Source organism: Ovis canadensis, chromosome 7 (assembly GCF_042477335.2).
Source record: "Ovis canadensis isolate MfBH-ARS-UI-01 breed Bighorn chromosome 7, ARS-UI_OviCan_v2, whole genome shotgun sequence".
Taxonomy (NCBI): Eukaryota; Metazoa; Chordata; class Mammalia; order Artiodactyla; family Bovidae; genus Ovis; species Ovis canadensis.
The window spans coordinates 84,464,673-84,485,076 of NC_091251.1; the positions used below are offsets into that span (position 1 = coordinate 84,464,673).

The 20,404-nt window shown below is 38.1% G+C and overlaps 1 protein-coding gene across 1 annotated transcript in view; it reads left to right on the forward strand.

Moving 5' to 3' along the window:
- The window catches only part of SYT16 (synaptotagmin 16), a 150,919-nt gene that overhangs the window by 13,226 nt on the left and 117,289 nt on the right, over window positions 1–20,404 (forward strand). Inside the window, exons 3-4 of the mRNA XM_070292482.1 lie at window positions 14,359–14,427; window positions 15,961–16,500. Of these exons, the coding sequence (XP_070148583.1) occupies window positions 14,359–14,427; window positions 15,961–16,500 (609 nt within the window). The remainder of the gene's footprint in view (window positions 1–14,358; window positions 14,428–15,960; window positions 16,501–20,404) is intronic.

Sequence of the window (20,404 nt, forward strand, 5' to 3'; positions counted from 1 at the left end):
TGGAGCTAGTGAAACTGTCTCACCAACTTTGTGGGTAGTTTTGAGGGGTTTTGATGTATTGAACGGAGAAGGCAATGGCAACCCACTCCAGTACTCTTGCCTGGAAAATCCCATGGGCAGAGGAGCCTGGTAGGCTGCCGTCTATGGGGTCGCTAAGAGTCGGACACGACTGAGCATTTCACTTTCACTTTTCACCTTCATGCCTTGGAAAAGGAAATGGCAACCCACTCCAGTGTTCTTGCCTGGAGAATCCCAGGGATGGGGGAGCCTGGTGGGCTGCCATCTATGGGGTCGCACAGAGTCAGACACGACTGAAGCGACTTAGCAGCAGCAGCAGCAGCAGCAGCAGATGTATTGAAGACGCACATGTCATTTTCACTTATAGATGAGGAAATTGTAAGTTTAACACTCGTATGTTGCTCTGCATGTGCTAAAGAATGTTATCATCACCAACAATTGATCTCACTGTGATATCTTTCAGAGATCCATCATTCTATGAGTTAGACTTATCAGAGGATACTGGGTTGTATGCTTCTCTTGTCAGCAAGGATCAATATACTTTAAAGAGACACATGCCTTAAAAAAAATCAATTGCTGAGTAGGCGGTAAGAGAAAGGATTATTATTTGTGTAGAATAGTCAGTAGCACAGGTCACTGTTTCTGTATTGAAGTGGGTGTCTATGAGCATATGTTTAGCTAGCTATTTGAGTTGTCAGTTCTAAACTAGTTATTGGAGTACCAGCTTTAAAAATCTCATGATTTTTCTCAGTCTGACAGATTAAGGTAAAAGGAAGGGCATGTCTATGGTTATACAGTTCCATCAAAATATCCACATTCCTCTAAAACCCACTTACAGGAGCAAATGCCTTATTCACAAAGTCTCACATAATTACGAGTTTATATTATTCAGGCTTTAATGTTGAGGTTTAATGACAAGGTGATGGGTACTGTTTGAAATGTATGAATTTACGGATTCCAAAAACATTTTGAATCTTATTTTCTTACTTTCTATTCTTTGGATCCTCAAAACAGTTCATATTATTTAGGAACAATTAATGTCAGTTTTATAGAATGAAACTGCTATCTGCTTAAAAACTGATTTTCTCTTTTATTTTCCCTGCTGCTAAGTCGCTTCAGTCGTGTCCAACTCAGTGCGACCCCATAGATGGCAGCCCACCAGGCTCCTCCGTCCCTGGGATTCTCCAGGCAACAACACTGGAGTGGGGTTGCCATTTCCTTTTCCAAGGCATGAAAGTGAAAAGTGAAAGTGAAGTTGCTCAGTCGTGTCCGACTCTTAGCGACCCCATGGACTGAAGCCCACCAAGCTCCTCCATCCATGGGATTTTCCAGGCAAGAGTACTGGAGTGGGGTGCCATTGCCTTCCCCTTATTTTCCCTAGTGAATATTAATCACAGAATGGTAATTTATAATCGTCATTCCTCAGTAGTGTGGGCCACTTGATGAGAAAGAGGGTGATGGAGAAAACCTTACCATTAGGGCATTACCTTTTTGAATGTTTCTTTTAAAATTATCTTGAAGCAAAATACAAATCATGCATTATAAGGCACATTATGGAAAGTATGATGAAGCTCTCTGTCTTACTGGGACTCTTAAGCAGAAAACCTTGTTTAGTTGTTTTTTAAGTTGGTCTTTGATCTTCCTAAATCTTTCCATCACTCTTCTGCCCCTAAACAAGTAATGCTTATGAAAGATGTACTTTGTAGCTCACTATTCTATGTTGGAAGGATGTCAGAGTCCTTTTAAATGTTTGTTTTTCCCACAGGTAGGCTTTATAGTCAAAGACCCAACAGGTATTAATTTTAAGAACATTTTAGCGTGAGTTCCATTTAGAATTCCCATCCCCCCAACCAAATCTGAAATGAACTCCAAATGTGTATTTTATGTGGGACTCTGTTTAGAAATGGGACACCAGTGTGAAATGTCATTTTCCATATCAGTTGGAGGATTTTCCTTTCCATTAACTGCTCTATTGGAGGATTCATACTAGGATGCTTTTTGGAATGAAAGGTAGTATTTTACTACTAGAAAGTAGGATCCCATTTATTATGGTAGTAAATGCTAGTTGAACTGAACTGTGTTAACAGAAGTCTGAAGGGGTATTTGTTATTCTTCAGTAAGCAAACTTTCACATCTTTTAATGAGAAATTGGAAGTATTAAATAAGAAAGAGAAGTAAAAAGTAAAATACAGGCCTTGTTGGTTTAAATTAGATAAATAACTATTACTTAGGTCTAACTGAATAGATACGATTTGTATTTGTATAGCTATATATAATGTTATAAAATAGGTCACATTTGTATGTATAATTAGTTAAGAATGTTTGAACCCACTATCATGCTTAGAAAATATGCTCCCATTTCTTATGTGAAATTCCCTGCCAGTGCAATGAGAAGTGTAAAAAGGATGTTTTCAAATATTCTTTGATTGGGGCCACTGTGGCTGGGCAGACCTGAGAGACATCATGTACCACCCACCCAACCTACTTACGTTTGAAGCCACAAAGATCCCATTAAGGCTGCTGCTTTTGATGGGATCCCAGGGGGATCTGATTATTAATGTTTGCCAGACACAGAAGTATTGACATTGTCGTGTTATTAACATTACTATTCTAAGAGCCAAGTCATCAAGGACCCCTGGAGACCTTGTTTTGCTAACCACTAATGAAGGAGATAAAATGTGTAGCAATCATCATTTTAAAATAAGCAATTTTACTACCTGTTTGGTTTGTAGCTTTTGTAAACAAAGGAAAGGAAAACATTGAACGTTTGTTAGCATTGATTTAGGTTGAGAGTTCCAACCTAAGAGTATTGCTGTGTTCATTCATAAACAGAAGGGGGCAAGTATAAACAAGAATATGAGGCTATGTTCCAGGACCTAGCAGGAACATGTGCAATGGATTAATAATTTGTGTTGGAATGGTTTTCTGGCTATACATGAAAATCTCATTAGATGAAAGATTCCTATTTCCCTCCTCACAGACATGGTGTGAACCAAATTAAAACTTGTGTAGTTTTGATTGCTGAGTATCTTTCAGAGACAGACTAACCTCACAAACCTGTGCTATTTATAGAAGTGGCAGTGGGTAAAAGAGCCCCTTTGAGAACTCAGACTGGGGCTCTGTAACAACCTAGAGGGGCGGGATCAAGAGAGAGGGGACATATGTATACCTATGTCTAATTCATACTGATGTTTGGCAGAAAACAACACAATTCTGTAAAGAAATTATCCTTCAATTAAAAAAACATTTAAAATTAAAAAGAGCCCTTTTGAGATTCTGAAAAAATGAGAAAATAATCTTTAGGAAAAAATTTATTTATTCAACATTTTGCAAATAGATTAAAGTTTATAAAAAAAATTCCCAGATCTTACAGGATTAAGGAAACCTAGTTTGTGGAGGCCAACCAAATTCAGTTCAGTTTAATTCAGAAAATGAATGCCTTCTATAGCTTGATATGGTTGCTAAATTCTTGAATTTGTGATGTCTGTATCATAGCTATGTTTGAAGCAAAATGAATTTCATGTGTGTTGGAGTACAAAGTCCAACGGAGGGTGGCTAAGGAGAGCTCCCCAAACTCCTGATTTAGAATATTCTCTTCAAGGAATACTGACAACTTTCCAACTGCAGCTCTATCATTTTGCAGATAAGGAAATGGGGGTCTAGGGAATTAAACATCTTTCCCAAGACTGTAAGTAGTTGCAGAAGTGGAACTGGCTGATGGTACCACATATCTATTTTAGTGTTATTTCAATCGTCTCATAATCTTTTTCTTTATTGTGTGATTCCACTTATATGGAATGCCCAGAAAAGGCAAATTATAAAGATGGAAAGTAGATTAGTCATTGCCTGGGACTGGAGGTGGGAATGGGGAGTAACTATAAATGGTCATTAGAAATCTTACTGGGGTAATGAAGCCATTCTAACACTGGGTTATAATGATGGTTGCACAATTCAATAAATTTACTAGAAAGTATTGATCTATTTATAATTAGAATGGGTGTGTTTAGAAAGGTGAATTTTATGACATGTAAGTCATTCCTCAGTAAAACTTTGCTGTTTGAGGTGTCAAAGACCAGCAGCATGAGCATTACTGGGACCTGATTGGAAAAGAAAACATTTTAGACCCTTCTCCTAATCTCTTAATGAAAAAAAAAGAACTGTAAGGTAAATAGTCCCCTGAAATATTTTGATGATGAGGGTGCTGATGATGATAATCTTATTTAGCTAGTTTTCTTTTCAAATTTACTTCAGTATAAAATGCAGAAGTAAGCTTTACCTTCACTTTGGTCAAAGTTTTTATAAATGTAAAATTTATGATGTCTGGGATTAATATAATTTAACTATATTCTGATAGAGTATACTGGATATATTTTTTTCTGAGATGTAAAGGATTGCATATTATTTTTAAAATAAAGTACTTTCATAGATTTGAATTTGGGAAAAGTTATTTCAGTTTTAATTGAAAATTTAATTTTTAAATGTTAAATCATTAAAAATGGTAACCACAAAACACTATGAAAATATACAGAAGGCCTTAAAATGTTAAATGAATGAAATATGATATAATACTGTCTGTGTGTGTATTCAGATATCCAAAACTATAGATTGCCTATTCTATGGTAGTGGCTCAACTGGATGCTGACAAAATGGCAAAGAAAAATTAACACCACCTGATTTCATGGAGCTTCTAGTTTAGTGAGGAAGACACTGTTAAATAATTACATAAGTCATCAATAAGCTACAATTTGTACAAAAAAGATCTTCATGACCTGGATAATCACGATGGTGTGATCACTCATCTAGAGCCAGACATCCTGGAATGTGAAGTCAAGTGGGCCTTAGAAAGCATCACTACGAACAAAGCTAGTGGAGGTGATGGAATTCCAGTTGAGCTGTTTCAAATCCTGAAAGATGATGCTGTGAAAGTGATACACTCAATATGCCAGCAAATTTGGAAAACTCAGCAGTGGCCACAGGATTGGAAAAGGTCAGTGTTCATTCCAATCCCAAAGAATGGCAATGCCAAAGAATGCTTAAACTACGACACAATTGCGCTCATCTCACATACTAGTAAAGTAATGCTCAAAATTCTCCAAGCCAGACTTCAGCAATACATGAACCATGAACTTCCTGATGTTCAAGCTGGTTTTAGAAAAGGCAGAGGAACCAGAGATCAAATTGCCAATATCCTCTGGATCATGGGAAAAGCAAGAGAGTTCCAGAAAAACATCTATTTCTGCTTTATTGACTATGCCAAAGCCTTTCACAATAAACTGTGGAAAATTCTTCAAGAGATGGGAATACCAGACCATCTAACCTGCCTCTTGAGAAATCTGTGTGCAGGTCAGGAAGCAACAGTTAGAACTGGACATGGAACAACAGACTGGTTCCAAATAGGAAAAGGAGTATGTCAAGGCTGTATATTGTCACCCTGCTTATTTAACTTCTATGCAGAGCACATCATGAGAAACGCTGGACTGGAAGAAACACAAGCTAGAATCATGATTGCCAGGAGAAATATCAATAACCTCAGATATGCAGATGACACCACCCTTATGGCAGAAAGTGAAGAGGAACTAAAAAGCCTCTTGATGAAAGTGAAAGAGGAGAGTGAAAAAGTTGGCATAATGCTCAACATTCAGAAAATGAAGATCATGGCATCCGGTCCCATCACTTCATGGAAAATAGATGGGGAAACAGTGGAAACAGTGTCAGACTTTATTTTTTGGGGCTCCAAAATCACTGCAGATGGTGATTGCAGCCATGAAATTAAAGACACTTACTCCTTGGAAGGAAAGTTATGACCAACCTAGATAGCATATTCAAAAGCAGAGACATCACTTTGCCGACTAAGGTCCGTCTAGTCAAGGCTATGGTTTTTCCAGTAGTCATGTATGGATGTGAGAGTTGGACTGTGAAGAAGGCTGAGCACCAAAGAATTGATACTTTTGAACTGTGGTGTTGGAGAAGACTCTTGAGAGTCCCTTGGACTGCAAGAAGGTCCAACCAGTCCATTCTGAAGGAGATCAACCTGGGGATTTCTTTGGAGGGAATGATGCTGAAGCTGAAACTCCAGTACTTTGGCCACCTCATGCGAAGAGTTGACTCATTGGAAAAGACTCTGATGCTGGGAGGGATTGGGGACAGGAGGAGAAGGGGATGACAGAGGATGAGATGGCTGGGTGGCATCATGGACTAGATGGACGTGAGTCTGAGTGAACTCCGGGAGTTGGTGATGGACATGGAGGCCTGGCGTGCTGCGATTCATGGGGTCGCAAAGAGTCAGACACGACTGAGCAACTGAACTGAACTGAAGAAGAAGAAGAAGAAGAATGGGATACTAGAAGAGACTATTTCAGGGGGACACATTTGGGTCTGGATTACGAGGTTTGGTTGTCAAGCAAAGCATTCTGAAGAGCAAAGTATAAGTTAAGTCCTGAAAGGAGATGAATGGGCTTTGGGGGACAGGAGAGACCTAGAGAGAAGAGAGCTTTCTCAGCCAGTGGGGAGGAGCCTGGTGAAGTAAGATGCTGAAAGGAGGTGGTGAGATGCTAAAACATAGAAAGCAAATAGAGAGTGATTAAAGACAAGAAGTCAAACCATCCATAGCCTTCTAAATTTTGAGGAGGATTTTTTTTTTGAGGGGTCGGTAGGAGAGAATGTAGAGATTCATTTCAGAGGGTGTTGAAGTGGTTTAGGTGGGACATAATGGTGACTTGGATTTGGGTATTACTTGTGCAGGTGGTTGAAGGCAGGTAGATAGATTCAAGAGATGAAAGAATGAATAGGCCTTGTTGATGAAGTCTAGATGAAAGATAAGGAGATAAGTGAACTATTAGGTTGCTATGTATTGTGATTACCATTCTAGGCAAATTGCAAAGAAAAATTAGAGATGAAATACACAAAAATAACAAGATAACAAGAGCTGGGTTTAGGTGGGGGACTTATACATTATTTCCCTCTTATTTAAAACAAATTTTCATCAAGCTGATTTATTTCTATAATTAATGAAAAAATTTAACAAACACTAAATGATTGCAGATAATTACAGTATTGCTTAATTTATCTCTAGAGGGCTGCAATTATCTTAGTTCCATAGTTTTTTCTTATCTTCCAGCCTAGTGCATTTTCAAGTGATATGAATGATGTTTCTATCTCTTCTCTTGGAACAAAAATCAACAACCTGGTAAATCTCCTGAGATTTACCTGAGTAGTCTGAGAGTAATTTCTGTTAATTGTGCCTGCATTTTGCTTTCCTCAATTTCATTACGTTAGCTTCTAATTACATTCTTTTGTGCTATGGATGTTAATTGAGATTTTTAGAATCTCCTTTATTTGGGGCCAGTTAATATGTGCCACTCACTCAGTTATGCCTGATTCTTTACAACCCCATGGATTGTGGCCCATCAGGCTCCTCTGTCCATGGGATTTCCCAGACAAGAATACTGAGTGGGTTGCCATTTCCTTCTCCAGGGGATCTTCCTGACTCCGGGACTGAACCTGGGTCTCCTGTATTGCAGGCAGATTCTTTACCATTTGAGCCACCAGGGAAGTCCCGATATGTGCCAGTGGCCTTGGAGCACAGGTACACTTTTGTGGGAAGTCGACTGTGATCACTCTAGCTAGTGTGATACAAAGTGAGATTCTTCTTCATTTTGGTTGGGTCTTTAAAAAGGTAAATGTTAGTAAAATATAATTCATTGAAAATTCTCAATGAAAATGTGTGTCTGAAAATGTTTTTCTATGCAAAAGCAGTGACAATGTCTTAAGAAAATTATATTATTAAAGTCACGTTAAATAGTCCCTCTGGAAATGCTGAGGACCTTTTGTGTTTATGTAACCACTGAATATTTGTGAAGTGTATTTACATCTCTGCCTTGTAGATAATAGGTGCTTCAAAATACCCAATTGGCTTATGAAATTTGGAGAATATTTAAAAGATGTTGTTACAGTGGTAGAAACCTTGAGCAATTAAAAATTCTTGTTGTATCAACCCAAGTCTTTTTTGAGATTATTATGCTCATATAGGGGCTTCCCTGGTGGCTCAGAGGTTAAAGCGTCTGCCTGCAGTGTGGGAGACCAGGGTTCGATTCCTGGGTCGGGAAGATCCCCTGGAGAAGGAAATGGCAACCCATTCCAGTATTCTTGCCTGGAGAATCCCATGGACGGAGGAGCTTGGTGGGCTACAGTCCATGGGTCGCAAAGTACAAAGCTTTCTGTTGCATAGAGTCTGATAATAGATTTTAAAATAAGTCTTCTTTGACTTAGGCTGTAGTTTAGAATTTTTTTACTTTATTACACTTACTTTGGAAAAAGGTAGTTTTTTAAAACTTTATCAAACTTATTTTGGAAAATTGCAAAGTTTTTTATTTTTAGAAGGATTTCATTAGTAAAACAGGCAACCAAGGTGGGATGGAAATTGGATGAAAATAGACCATGGAATCCTTAAACCTGGATTTGAATCCCACGTTGACTACTTATTAGGAAAACACCTTACAAATGAAAAAATTCATTTTATTGAAGAATAGTTGATTTACAGTGTTGTATTAATGTCTGGTGTATAACAGAGTGATTCAGTAATACATATGTATACATTCTTTTTCATATTCTTCTCCACTATAGTTTATTAAAGGATACTGAATATAGTTCCCAGTGCTATACAATAGAATCTTGTTGTTTATCCATTGTATACATAAGCTTAATGTATTTTTACCTTTTAAAATGTCAAAAATTTTAGTTTAGTAATGAAAAGCTGATATTGAGTGCCTGTTATGTACTGGACTCTTCCAGGTGCTTTAAAAACATTATATAATCCAATTTCCATAGTTAATAGCAAGACAGGGGTAGGGGGTAGTGTTCCCCACATTACAGATAAAGGCATGTAGGTGCACCCAGGTAACCTGACTGGTCCCATGCTCTGCCGTAATTGAGGGAAGATCCAACGCTGATTTTGTGTGATTCCAAAGCCACTGCTAATTCTTTTCACACTGACTAATTTTTCTCAATGTCTGCTGATGAAAGTATGTTTTGGATAGAATGAAGTTTCATGTTTTGCTGTATGCTAATTGCCCCCCTGAAGCCCAGCTGTGAAGGGTCTATTGGATTGCCCATTCCTCAGCTATGACAATATGGCTGTATTATAACTATATTGTTGACATCAAGAGTCTTCAGTAGTCAATTTTCGTGTTTGTTAAAACCCAACATTTAGAACACATTTTGGACAAATGCTACAGAAGACATTTCATCTCAATTTCACATTTTCATACTCACATACCAAATTTGCTCTTAACAGAAAACACCTGTAGACTCTTTGGACTCATGCTAAAGATGGCTTGCAGCCTATATTGTAGTTCTTATTTTGACTTCATGCATTATTCATCTTTCTAAGCCTTCTTGTTCATGCTAGGTAATGCAAAATGCCTTTCTCCTAAAGGTATGATAATTGTCGTAAAAATTATAGACTTAATTAGCCTCATGGCCACTCCAGGAAACCAGTAATAAATAACCCACGTTTAACAGATGACACAAGGAAGTTAACTAATGGCTGCCAGAAGGGACTTTAAATAAACCCAGTATTCTTGACGTTTACTTATGATTGCCCTACAGATTTTGGTAGAGAATAAGAAGAGTATATTTTCCAAAGTGATTTCTCCTTTAAAAAATGTTAAACATCAACATACTTCAGTAGATGAACTTGTATAAGATTTTGATCTGGAGTTTGGTTTCCTGGGGACCATATCATTTGAAACATTTTCTTCTCTCTCAGAATATATCTGACTCTCTTCAGGAGCTGATAATCCTTTAAAAACCATACATGCTTATGGGCTTCCACTTGAGATTTCATCAAAATAACATGGATTTTTAAAGACATAGCTTCTAGAAGCTGGTTTTATTCTTCGGTCATCACTCTCCTCTTCCATCCAACCATCTGTCATCAGATAGGAAGTGGGGTCAGAAAGATTTACCTAATAGCCTTTAAAAGACCCTGAGCATTTTTATTCTGGGGATAGCACATTTGTTCACAGTTACCCGTCGCAGGATGGTCAAAATGTGTGAGAAAGCATATGGCTCAGGAATTTGATCATTTTCTCCCTATATAAGCACAAGTCTTTAGTGTTGACTGTATGGTCATTTCTTATGTTTTAAATGACCTTAGTTGAACACTTTTATAGTTAAAGTGTAATTCTGATTAAAACAAAATTTAAAGAAATGTAGGCACTAGGAATTCATCAGTGGCTTTACTTTCAGTTTCTCAGTTAGCCAGTCAGTTCAGTCATTCAGTCATGTCTGACTTTTTGCAACCCCATGGACTGCAGCATGCTAGGCTTCACTGTCCATCACCAACTCCTGGAGCTTGCTCAAACTGATGTCCATCAAGTTGGTGATGCCATTCAGCCATCTCATCCTCTGTCATCTCCTTCTCCTGCCTTCAATCTTTCCCAGCATCAGGGTCTTTTCCAATGAGTCAGTTCTTCGCATCAGGTGACCAAAGTATTGGAGTTTCAGCTTCAGCATCAGTCCTTCCAGTGAATACTCAGGACTCATTTCCTTTAGGATTGACTGGTATGATCTCCTTGCTGTCCAAGGGACTCTCAAGAGTCTTTATCTTTATCAGTTGCTACTATTTCTTTATTAGCTTGTTAGTTTATTCTGAATACTTTGAGAGGCCTGTAAGTATATATTATACTTAATATCGTAGAAGCTCATGAACTATTTTAACTTAAATAATGAGTCCTCTCAGCCTCTCAACTACCATAGACTTTACTTGTATTTTCCCTCTAATCTAGGAATCTGGACCATCTTTTCTTTTGTCATGTAGTTTCATTTTATTTTTTATTAAAAAATTTTAATAGAGCACCAGAATCAACTTTGTCTTCTAAGCAGTAGGAAAGCCACCTCCTCTCCGCCCAACTAGTATACCAGGTATATAACTGGTATTACCCTTGACATGCTTCACCAGTTAAGTTTAAATTTGCCTAAGCAGTGAAGATATCTCCATGATTACTCTGCCATTTCATAACCCTTTGGCTTCAGACTGCTTTAATATACAATGAAAGCTTTCCAGTGTTGCTAACTTGGTAAGTTTTCAGATTCTGGTTCTAGATGTCTTTTCCTTGAACTATTCTGGTATATACCAAGTGAATATCCTTTCACATACAGACTGAGACTTGGTCTCTTTCCAATCACTTTGAGATCATTTAATGATAGTTATTGAGAAAAGTAAAGAACAAATCCCTGAAAAGGTGACTTACTGTAGAACACATCCAGCCTCAGTGTTAAAATGCTTTTTGCCCCACACTGATAAATCCTTGGGTTTTAAAGTGAAAGGGCACAGTTAGAGGTCACCTACTTTACTGCTGAAGAAAAATGAAGGAATTAGGGCTACTTAGCTTTACATTTTTTCGCTAGTACTTTTCCTTCACTCATTCAACAAACTTTGATAGTGTCTCTACCATGTGTGTGTCCTGGAACTACAAAGTATGAACACAGTCCCAGCACTGAAGGTCTCACAGTCCATTGGAAGAGGAAGCCTGACCAATAATTACCACAACAAGTAAAACCTGTCATAATGGCACACTCAAAGCACTCTGAGGCCACGCCTTTGTAGGTGAAGAGTTGGCTCATTCTAGAGAATATGTATTTGGCCAGGCAGGGTAGGAAGCGAGGGCATCCTGGGCAGAGCAAACAGAACTCAGGAAGGAGCACAGTCACTTTGGAAAACGCTCAGTGTGTTAGTGTGATGAGTCAGTAGGACTTCAGAGTGAGGAGTGGTGAGGACTGGCTGAGTTCCCACTGTGGGCAGTGTCAGTGGGAACGCTCACACTCAGCTGGGCCTTCAGTTAGGGCAAAAGGTAGGGTATTGAAATAGTTCCAAGTTGGTTGAATAAGAGCCATTGATCTGAGGCCCCTGCAACTGTCCTGTTGCACCCCTAGACCTCCTCACAGCTAGTGATTCAGCAGTTGAAGAGTCGACACGCAGCAGGAGGCCCTTAGGGAACCCCCTCTGGCTGTAAGGGCAGTATGGCAATGCTGGCATCAATTTTTTGAGCATCTCTCCTCTTGCTTGCCATGGTAAAGAATGTAAACTTTATCCTACTGGGTAGAACTTGAAAACCACATGCCTCCAGGGGTCAGACAGACTACACAGAAAGGAGTGAAGCTAGTGGGTATAAACAGAGAGAGGTGACAACGGCACTGAGCTGGAGGCATTCAAATTAATTTTTAAAAAATTCTGTGTTAACAAACAGGAATTAACCTTTGCCATTGCTCAAATTTTGAAGAAGAAGAAATAGGGAGCCATACTGATCTTTATTTTATTTTTTTTTGTGGTTTGTTTTTAAACTAGGAGAATGATGCAAGATTTGTTTTTAAAAATGTTTCCATGAGGGTTTGATGGACCGAGATTTCAGGAGACATGAAGACATGAGACCAAAAGCATGGGCTGTTACTAGATCCAAGGCTGGATAAGAAAATTCTGGTATAAATTCAAAGATTTTGGGTTGTATAGGAAAATAAAGTTTTCTCTGTATAACAGAAAAATAAAAAGATTATTGGATTACTAAGGAAGATATGTCATGTCTATCTTAAAAAGTTTCATGTAAGGCATAGTGGTAGAAGCTAAGCCTAGTGCTTTTTAAGGAAACTTTCAAGGCTTGTGATGCCCCAAAGCATATTAAATTAAGCAAAAATATTTATGGAGGAAAAGCAAACAAACATACAAAAAAAAAAACACCCCAAAATTGTGGATGGTGAAATGGAGTGGAACAAATGCTGGAAGAACTCTTCAGTGTTACAAGCAGGGAATTTGTATGGCAACATTAAGATGTTTTCAACAGTTCTGAGAAGGCTTTATTAATTAGTTTAACACATTTGAGTACACACTATATGCTAGACACTGTTCTTTGCACAATTTTTTTTTCAAACTTCTTTTTTAAATTTTTATTTTTACTTTATTTTACTTTACAATACTGTATTGGTTTTGCCATACATTGACATGAATCCACCACGGGTGTACATGCATTCCCAAACATGAACCCCTCCTCCCACCTCTCTCCCCATAACATCTCTCCGGATCATCCCCATGCACCAGCCCCAAGCATCCTGTATCCTGCATTGGACATAGACTGGCGATTTGTTTCTTACATGATAGTATACATGTTTCAATGCCATTCTCCCAAATCATTCCACCCACTCCCTCTCCCTCAGAGTCCAAAAGTCTGCTCTATACATCTGTGTCTCTTTTGCTGTCTCGCATACAGGGTCATCATTGCCATCTTTCTAAATTCCATATATATGTGTTAGTATACTGTATTGGTGTTCTTCTTTCTGGCTTACTTCACTCTGTATAATCGGCTCCAGTTTCATCCATCTCATTAGAACTGATTCAAATGTATTCTTTTTAATGGCTGAGTAATACTCCATTGTGTATATGTACCACAGCTTTCTTACCCATTCACCTGCTGATGGACATCTAGGTTGTTTCCATGTCCTGGCTATTATAAACAGTGCTGCGATAAACATTGGGGTGAATGTGTCTCTTTCAATTCTGGTTTCCTCAGTGTGTATGCCCAGCAGTGGGGTTGCTGGGTCATAAGGCAGTTCTTTGCACAATTTTAAATAGGGTTTGTTAATTCATTTATTGAGGATTTGTTATGTGCTCAGCATACTTGAAGGCACTGGGATAAACCAGAGAACAAAATGGACAGTCCCTGCCTTCCATGGAATTTCCATTCTAAGGGAGAAGACAGGCAGTATACCTGATGCGACATCAAGTATGGTGAGCAAACCTAGAGGATAGATTGAAGTTGGGGAAGACTAGAAACTGAAAGTGACTAGGTACGTAATATCTGAGGATATTAGAGTGTGGGGAAAGGTGATAACTATATAAGATATAATGGAAGTGAGTCTTTATAGACCCCAAATTAGCAGAACTTGGGATTGAAGGAATGGAAAGGGGGAGATTTGAAGAGAAATTCACAACCAAAGATCTCCTGGAGAAGGGGATGGCCACCCACTTCGGTATTCTTGCCTGGGGAATCCTATGGACAGAGGAGCCTGGCAGGCTACAGTCCGTGGGGTTGCAGAGTCAGACATCACTGAGCGACGAACACTTCACTTCTAAATGTAAGTCTAGAGAGTTGGACACTTGTAGCAAAAGTGGTGTGCTGTGTTTTGATGAGCTGAAGTTGAGGTTTGGGTGAGGGGTCCAAGTGTAGCTCTTTCCTTAGAACAGCATTTGTCACACTTTGGGGGGTGGTTGTCAGAATCACTTGAAGCACCTGAAAAAAATCCAAAGGTCCAGGTCCTTCAATTAACCTGGGCCTCTGTTTTCTTTATTAGCTCACCAGCTGATTCTGACACAGCAGAGCTTGAGAACCACTGGCTTAGACAACCACATGGGCAAGTCTGGTAAAAGGGATTTAGCTAGGCCTGGAGATGTATATTTTGGAGTTTTAAAAATGAGTGTCAATTGAGACTTTGGATAGGTCAGCTCTCCCAGCTGATGAGTGTAAAGTGGAGGAGGGGAGAAACTGTAGGACAATGAGTGATTGCATATATGTAGTTGGTGGGTAGACAAGGAAGAGCCTGAAAGACAGGCACATGAATAATTCAGCCTCAAGAAAGTGCAGAGAGCTCAGTTTCCCTTTAACTGGAATGTGGGCTCCACAGGGACAGATACCTTATACCTGGCATTGTGCCCAGCCCTTCATAGTCACTTAATCAATATTTGTTTATTGAATGAATCAATGTATGGCTAGCACAAAGTCTAAAGAGAAATTTTTAGGTATGCAGTCATGTCACGTGTAGTAGCCTGAGGTCAAGAGGGCTAAAATTTAAGGGATGGTTGATAGATTTGGTCAGAAAGAAGCTATTACTATAAAAGAGATGGGGTGATTAAGTACAAGCAGTGAATGCTTTGCTGTCATTTATAACTTTCATCGTGAGATACTGTTGAGCCGTGTAAAGGCAATAAGTATGTACATACATAATGCACATCCATATGATTATGTATCACAGGTATATATGCACCTGTTTGTATGCATGTATATCTGTGAAAGTATAGCTAGTTAGCCCTAGAATCTTCATTGTACCTTGTTACTCTCTCAAGGTCCTGTAGCTCCCTACTTCAGGCTGTGAATCTTGTGGGAAGAAGTATCTCCCAGGAATCTCACAGGTTGTGGAAGGCTATCTTTGGGCATTTGGAACACAGACAAGGGTAACAGAATGCTAAGGGCCTGTTTCCAGTAAGCTGAGTAATCCACTTGCCACCCTCAATCTTTCAGAGGTTGGTTGTTCCCCAAGAATATGCGTAATTTTTGAAAATTGCATAAAAATATATAACCCTGCTCTAAGATTTGTTAAAAAGCTTTTTAATTCTTGGTATACTTTTCCTTTGAAAGGATAACTCTTTGTATCACAAAGTAGAGATGCTTATTAGCCTGCTTTCTGGGATCTGCAGATGAAGCATCCAACCTTTCTTCTATTTTGAGATGTCACATTCAACTGCCTCTTAATGAAAATTCATTTATCCTTTTCACACTGTTAAACATGGCCTATGAGGACAGACTTCTTTCAGTCCACATGAATAGAGCCCATTACTGCTAATGGAAGTTTTGCACATGTCTGCAGAGATGAACAGGCATTGAAATAATCTACATTCAGACTTTCACAGTCAGTTTTATTTAGCTGCCTTAAGGATTCCAATGGCGACCCCTTTTCGTCCCCAGATGCTGTTTGACATAGACTGTAGGAATCTGGTGGTGGCCTGAGGTTGTAACTTTAACAGGTGTAAGTATTTCTTTCCTCTGTTTCAGCTGAGAAGTTTTGAGAGAGAAATATTTACAGCCATTAAGAGACGTCCAGTTTAATTTCTCATCATGCATGTTCTGTAGTTCACGTTAAGTCCAGAGTGTTGAAGGAATGGAGCAAGTGGACTTGTAGACATCAGATACCTGGCCGTGCTGTTGGCCATGGCATCCCAGGATGCTCAGAACTTCTTCCAGCCTCTCTCGTCCTGGATATCTAGGGTTTATGAAGCTCTCCAGCAAGCAGGAGATATGTTATCTGCTTCGCTGGCTAACTTCAGCAAACAAGACTCTAAATTGAGTGATATGCTAGACCAGGACTTAAATGATATTCAGATTCCAGAAACTGGCTTTGAAGATGAAGAACAGGGCACTGATCAGCGCCAAGAGAACACAGATTCCTTGTTTCTTGAAGTGGATCATTTCTCCTATTGTAATAGTGATTTTCAGGACTCTGGCCAAAGTTCAAGCCCCAGACTGAGCCAACATGTAAAGAACTCCTGTTCCATAATGACCCTGTGGCCCAGTCAGACCCTTGATGACCAGAAGCCACCACATGTGCTTTCTTCTATTGTTGAGGAAGAACATCACGTTGAAAAGCAAAGGAGTAGCCTTCAACTTGGCTTTGACAGCCACCTCTCTGGGATTTTAGGAAATGTTAATGGGAAAAAGCAAGGTAAGCTAGCCAGTAATCATTTTCTCTGAGTTTGTCCAAGGGAAATTTGTACTCATTTTATTTTTGTTTCAGTTATCATTTGAATTTTATTTTTCTCTCATATCTTTTCACACACCGGCTTCTTAATGAGTAATATAATCCTTAAGAATATTTTCAATGTATGAAACTTTGGGAGATCCATATTGGTGGGCTCCATATTCCAAAATAATAGTTCTGAGCAAGTGAAATGGTGAAAAACGAGTCTGTGGGTTCTGTTTGAGAAGCCCCTTGTGCATATGTCATGCTGTTTAAAATATCTTAAAATGTTCTCTCTCTCTTTTTTTAAACTAGGTTAGGAATCTCTAGATGTTACTATATTATTCAGTGTGAAATCCTGTGCAAAAAGCCATACTCGTTGCAGAATTTTTAGTTGATAACACTCCAAGAACACTTCTCACAGTGTTGTACTGAGACGTGATGTGAGATGACAGTAGATAGGAAATCTTTGGAATAAGAATAGCTCACTTTTTTTCTAGCCTTGAATGGAAAGGACACATTTAAAACAAACTGCCTATAGAGCATCATCCTGTCAGAACTGAGCATATAATAGGCCTTCAATAAATGCATAATGAATATGGTGAAAATGTAATTAACTCTATAAAAGTAGCTGTAGTATGTTCTGGCATAAATTTCTCACATTTCTGTTATACTAAGCCTGAAGTAAGGACATTCCATATTATTGACAGACAGAAGGTACATGATAGACAGAGAAAGGTATTGGGTGTCTTTATAGGATGTGGGTTTGTACACAAGCTCATGCAGATGGTTGGATCTCTTATGTTATATAAAAGTGAAATCATTAATTCTCTTCTTGTTGGCAGGAATAGATTTTTATGGAATACTTTCATAGTTTCTTCATCCATTTTCAGTGATTCCTTGTAGCTTTTATTTTTTAGAGAAATGTCTTATCCAGATACATGAAGTCTTGGTAAATGAAGAAATATAATTTCATATTCTTTTTATAATGCTTTTTTAATCCTCTTACTCAAACTGAAGTAATATTATATGCTAGAATCAATTGGTGAAAACAATTTAGACTAATATGCTTTCTATATCTGATAAACTATAAATAGATGCAATTTCAAGTCTTTAAAAATTATCTATAGAGATAATCCTAGAGATGTCTGGTCTACTAATAGGATTTCTTAGACTTGACTTGAAATTTCTATTCCTATTTTAGAAAATTCTTGCTTAAGTTGAACTGTATTTAAAATAATTAACATGAACTTGGCTCAATAAGTGTTTAACACTGGCTTCTGTTAATTTTTGTAATAATCTAATGGCAGTTAAACAATTGTGGTTAATTTGTTCATTCAGGAAATGTTTGTAGCCTTATGGAAGCCTGGAGCCATGTAACAGATTCATTTCTGTATCCTCAATATCAAACACAATGTTGAATGTATAATAGGACATCAAATAATAATTACCAATGGAACAACAAGGAAAGCTAACAACTCTAAATACTATTATTGATCTCACTTTACAGTTGAGAAAATTGTTGCTTAGAATTCAAGGATATACCTAAGATTGACATTTAGGAAGAGGCAGAGCTTAGGGGGCTTCCCTGGTGGCTCAGACAGTAAAGAATCTGCTTGCAATGCAGGAGACCTGGGTTCGATCCCTGGGTCAGAGAAGGAAATGGCAACTCACTCCAGTGTTCTTACCTGGAGAATTCATGGACAGAGGAGCCTGATGGACTACAGTCCATAGGGTTGCAAAGAGTCGGACACAACTGAGTGATTAACACACACACAGAGCTTAGGTAGTCTGTTAGAGCTTATACATGTAACTTTCCTTGCCCCTAATCTTTTAAAAGTTAAAATTTACATATAGTAAAATTTCTTCTTAGTGTACAGTTCTGTGAGTTTTGACAAACACATGGTATCCTCACCACCACACAGGTTATAAGACAGTTCCATCACAGCAAAAAATTCCCCCATTTGGAGTCAATCCTTTTCCCTACTTCAGTTCCTGGAAATTGCTGATATATTTTCTCTTTCTATTGTTTACCTTTTCTAGGATGTCATATAAATGAAATCATGCAGTTTGTAGCCTTTTGAGTCTGATTCACCCAATAATGTACTTACTGTAGTGCACTGGAGATCTATTCATGTTGTCCTTTGTTCTAGTAGTTTGGTTTTTTGTTGCTGAATAGTATTCCATTGCATGATGGGTCCAGTTTGTTGATACATTCATCCCTTGAGGGATATTTGTGTTGTTTCTAGCTTTTAGCAATAGGAGTAAAGGTGCTATAAATATTTGCAGAACAGGTTTTTTGTTTTCAACTAGGCGAATGCCTATGAGTGGTATTTCTGGATCATATGGAAAGTATATGTTTAACTTTATAAAAAATATTCCATTGTTTTCCATTCCATTTCATAATTTTATATTCTCAAAAGTTCTGTATGAGATTTCCAGTCACTCATATCCTTATGGTTGAGATGTTATTATTATTAGCCATTTTCATAGATGTGTAGTGATAACTCATGTTGGGAGATAAGTTTCCATTGGTGTCTTGCATATGCTATGAGCAGGGCAGAGCCACAAAACAGCCTTTTGTTTTGGATTTCAAGGGTGTTTGTATGACAGCCTTGGAAGTTAGTGTCTCCCTCCAGAGCACAGAGGATATTTGTTTGCTATCCAGTCTAGTAAAGTAATGTCTCTCTTCAGGGCAAATCTTAGGCAAATTTATTGCAAATGATAGAGGCTTTCCAAACTTGGTGTTCCCTGGCTGTGACATAAACCCAACACATGCATGGAATCTCTCGGGGCCTGCCTCTGTGCTGCCCCTTTGATACTTGGAGGTACTGTGAGTAATAAATTGTCCTTTGTCTCTGACCCAGAAGTCTTGCATCTTTGCCAACGTCTATAAAACAGTAGCAGACAAACTTGTTATTGTGCAAATAGGGTCAAATCATAGATCGTTCATAGGTTTGAACAGCCCGTTTGGCTTTCATTTGCATTTCCCTGACAACTAATGACACTGAGCATATTTTCATGTAGTTGTATTCTGTAAGACATCTTTGTAGGGTTGTAAAATTTTTTGCCTACTTTCATTGAATTGTTTGTTTTATTATTCTTGAGATTTGAAAGTTATGTTGATATTCTGAATATGAGTTAACCTTTTAGGTATGTACTTTAAAAATATTTTCTCCTAGTTTTGTGGCTTGAGTTTTTATTCTCTTTACAATATCCCTGAAAGAACAGATTCTTAATTAAATGATATCCACCTTATCAAGTATTGCTTTTATGAATTGTGCTTTTGGTATCATATCTAAACCTTTCTACTGTGTTTTATTCTAGAAATTGTAAAGTTATGAATTTTGCATTTAGTTGTCGTTGTTCAGTTGCTCAGTCACGTCCGACTCGTTGTGACCTCATAAACTGTAGCACACCAGGCTTCCTTGTCCTTCACTATCTCCCCGAGTTTGCTCAAACTTTGCATTTAGAGCTATGCTCTATATTGAGTTAATTTTTTACATGATGTAAGGTATGAATGAAGACCTCTCCCCATACGGGTATCTGATAATTCCTACACCATTTGTTAAAATGACTACTCTTTCTCCATTGCTTGTTTTGATAACATTGTCAGAAATTTGTTATCTATATATGTGTGGGTCTATTTCTGGACTCCATTTCCCCCCTTAATCTGTATTTGTATTCTTCCTCTAATAATGCACTGTCTTGATTGCTATAGCATTATGGTCTTGAAGTCAGGTGAGTATTTGACTTATATTTTCAAAAACTGCTTTGCTAATCTAGTTTGTTTCCGTATAGTTTTAAATTAGGCTTATTGATTATTACAAAAAACTTTGTTGAGAATTTCATTAGAATTGTGTTGAATCCATAGATCAGTTTGGAGACA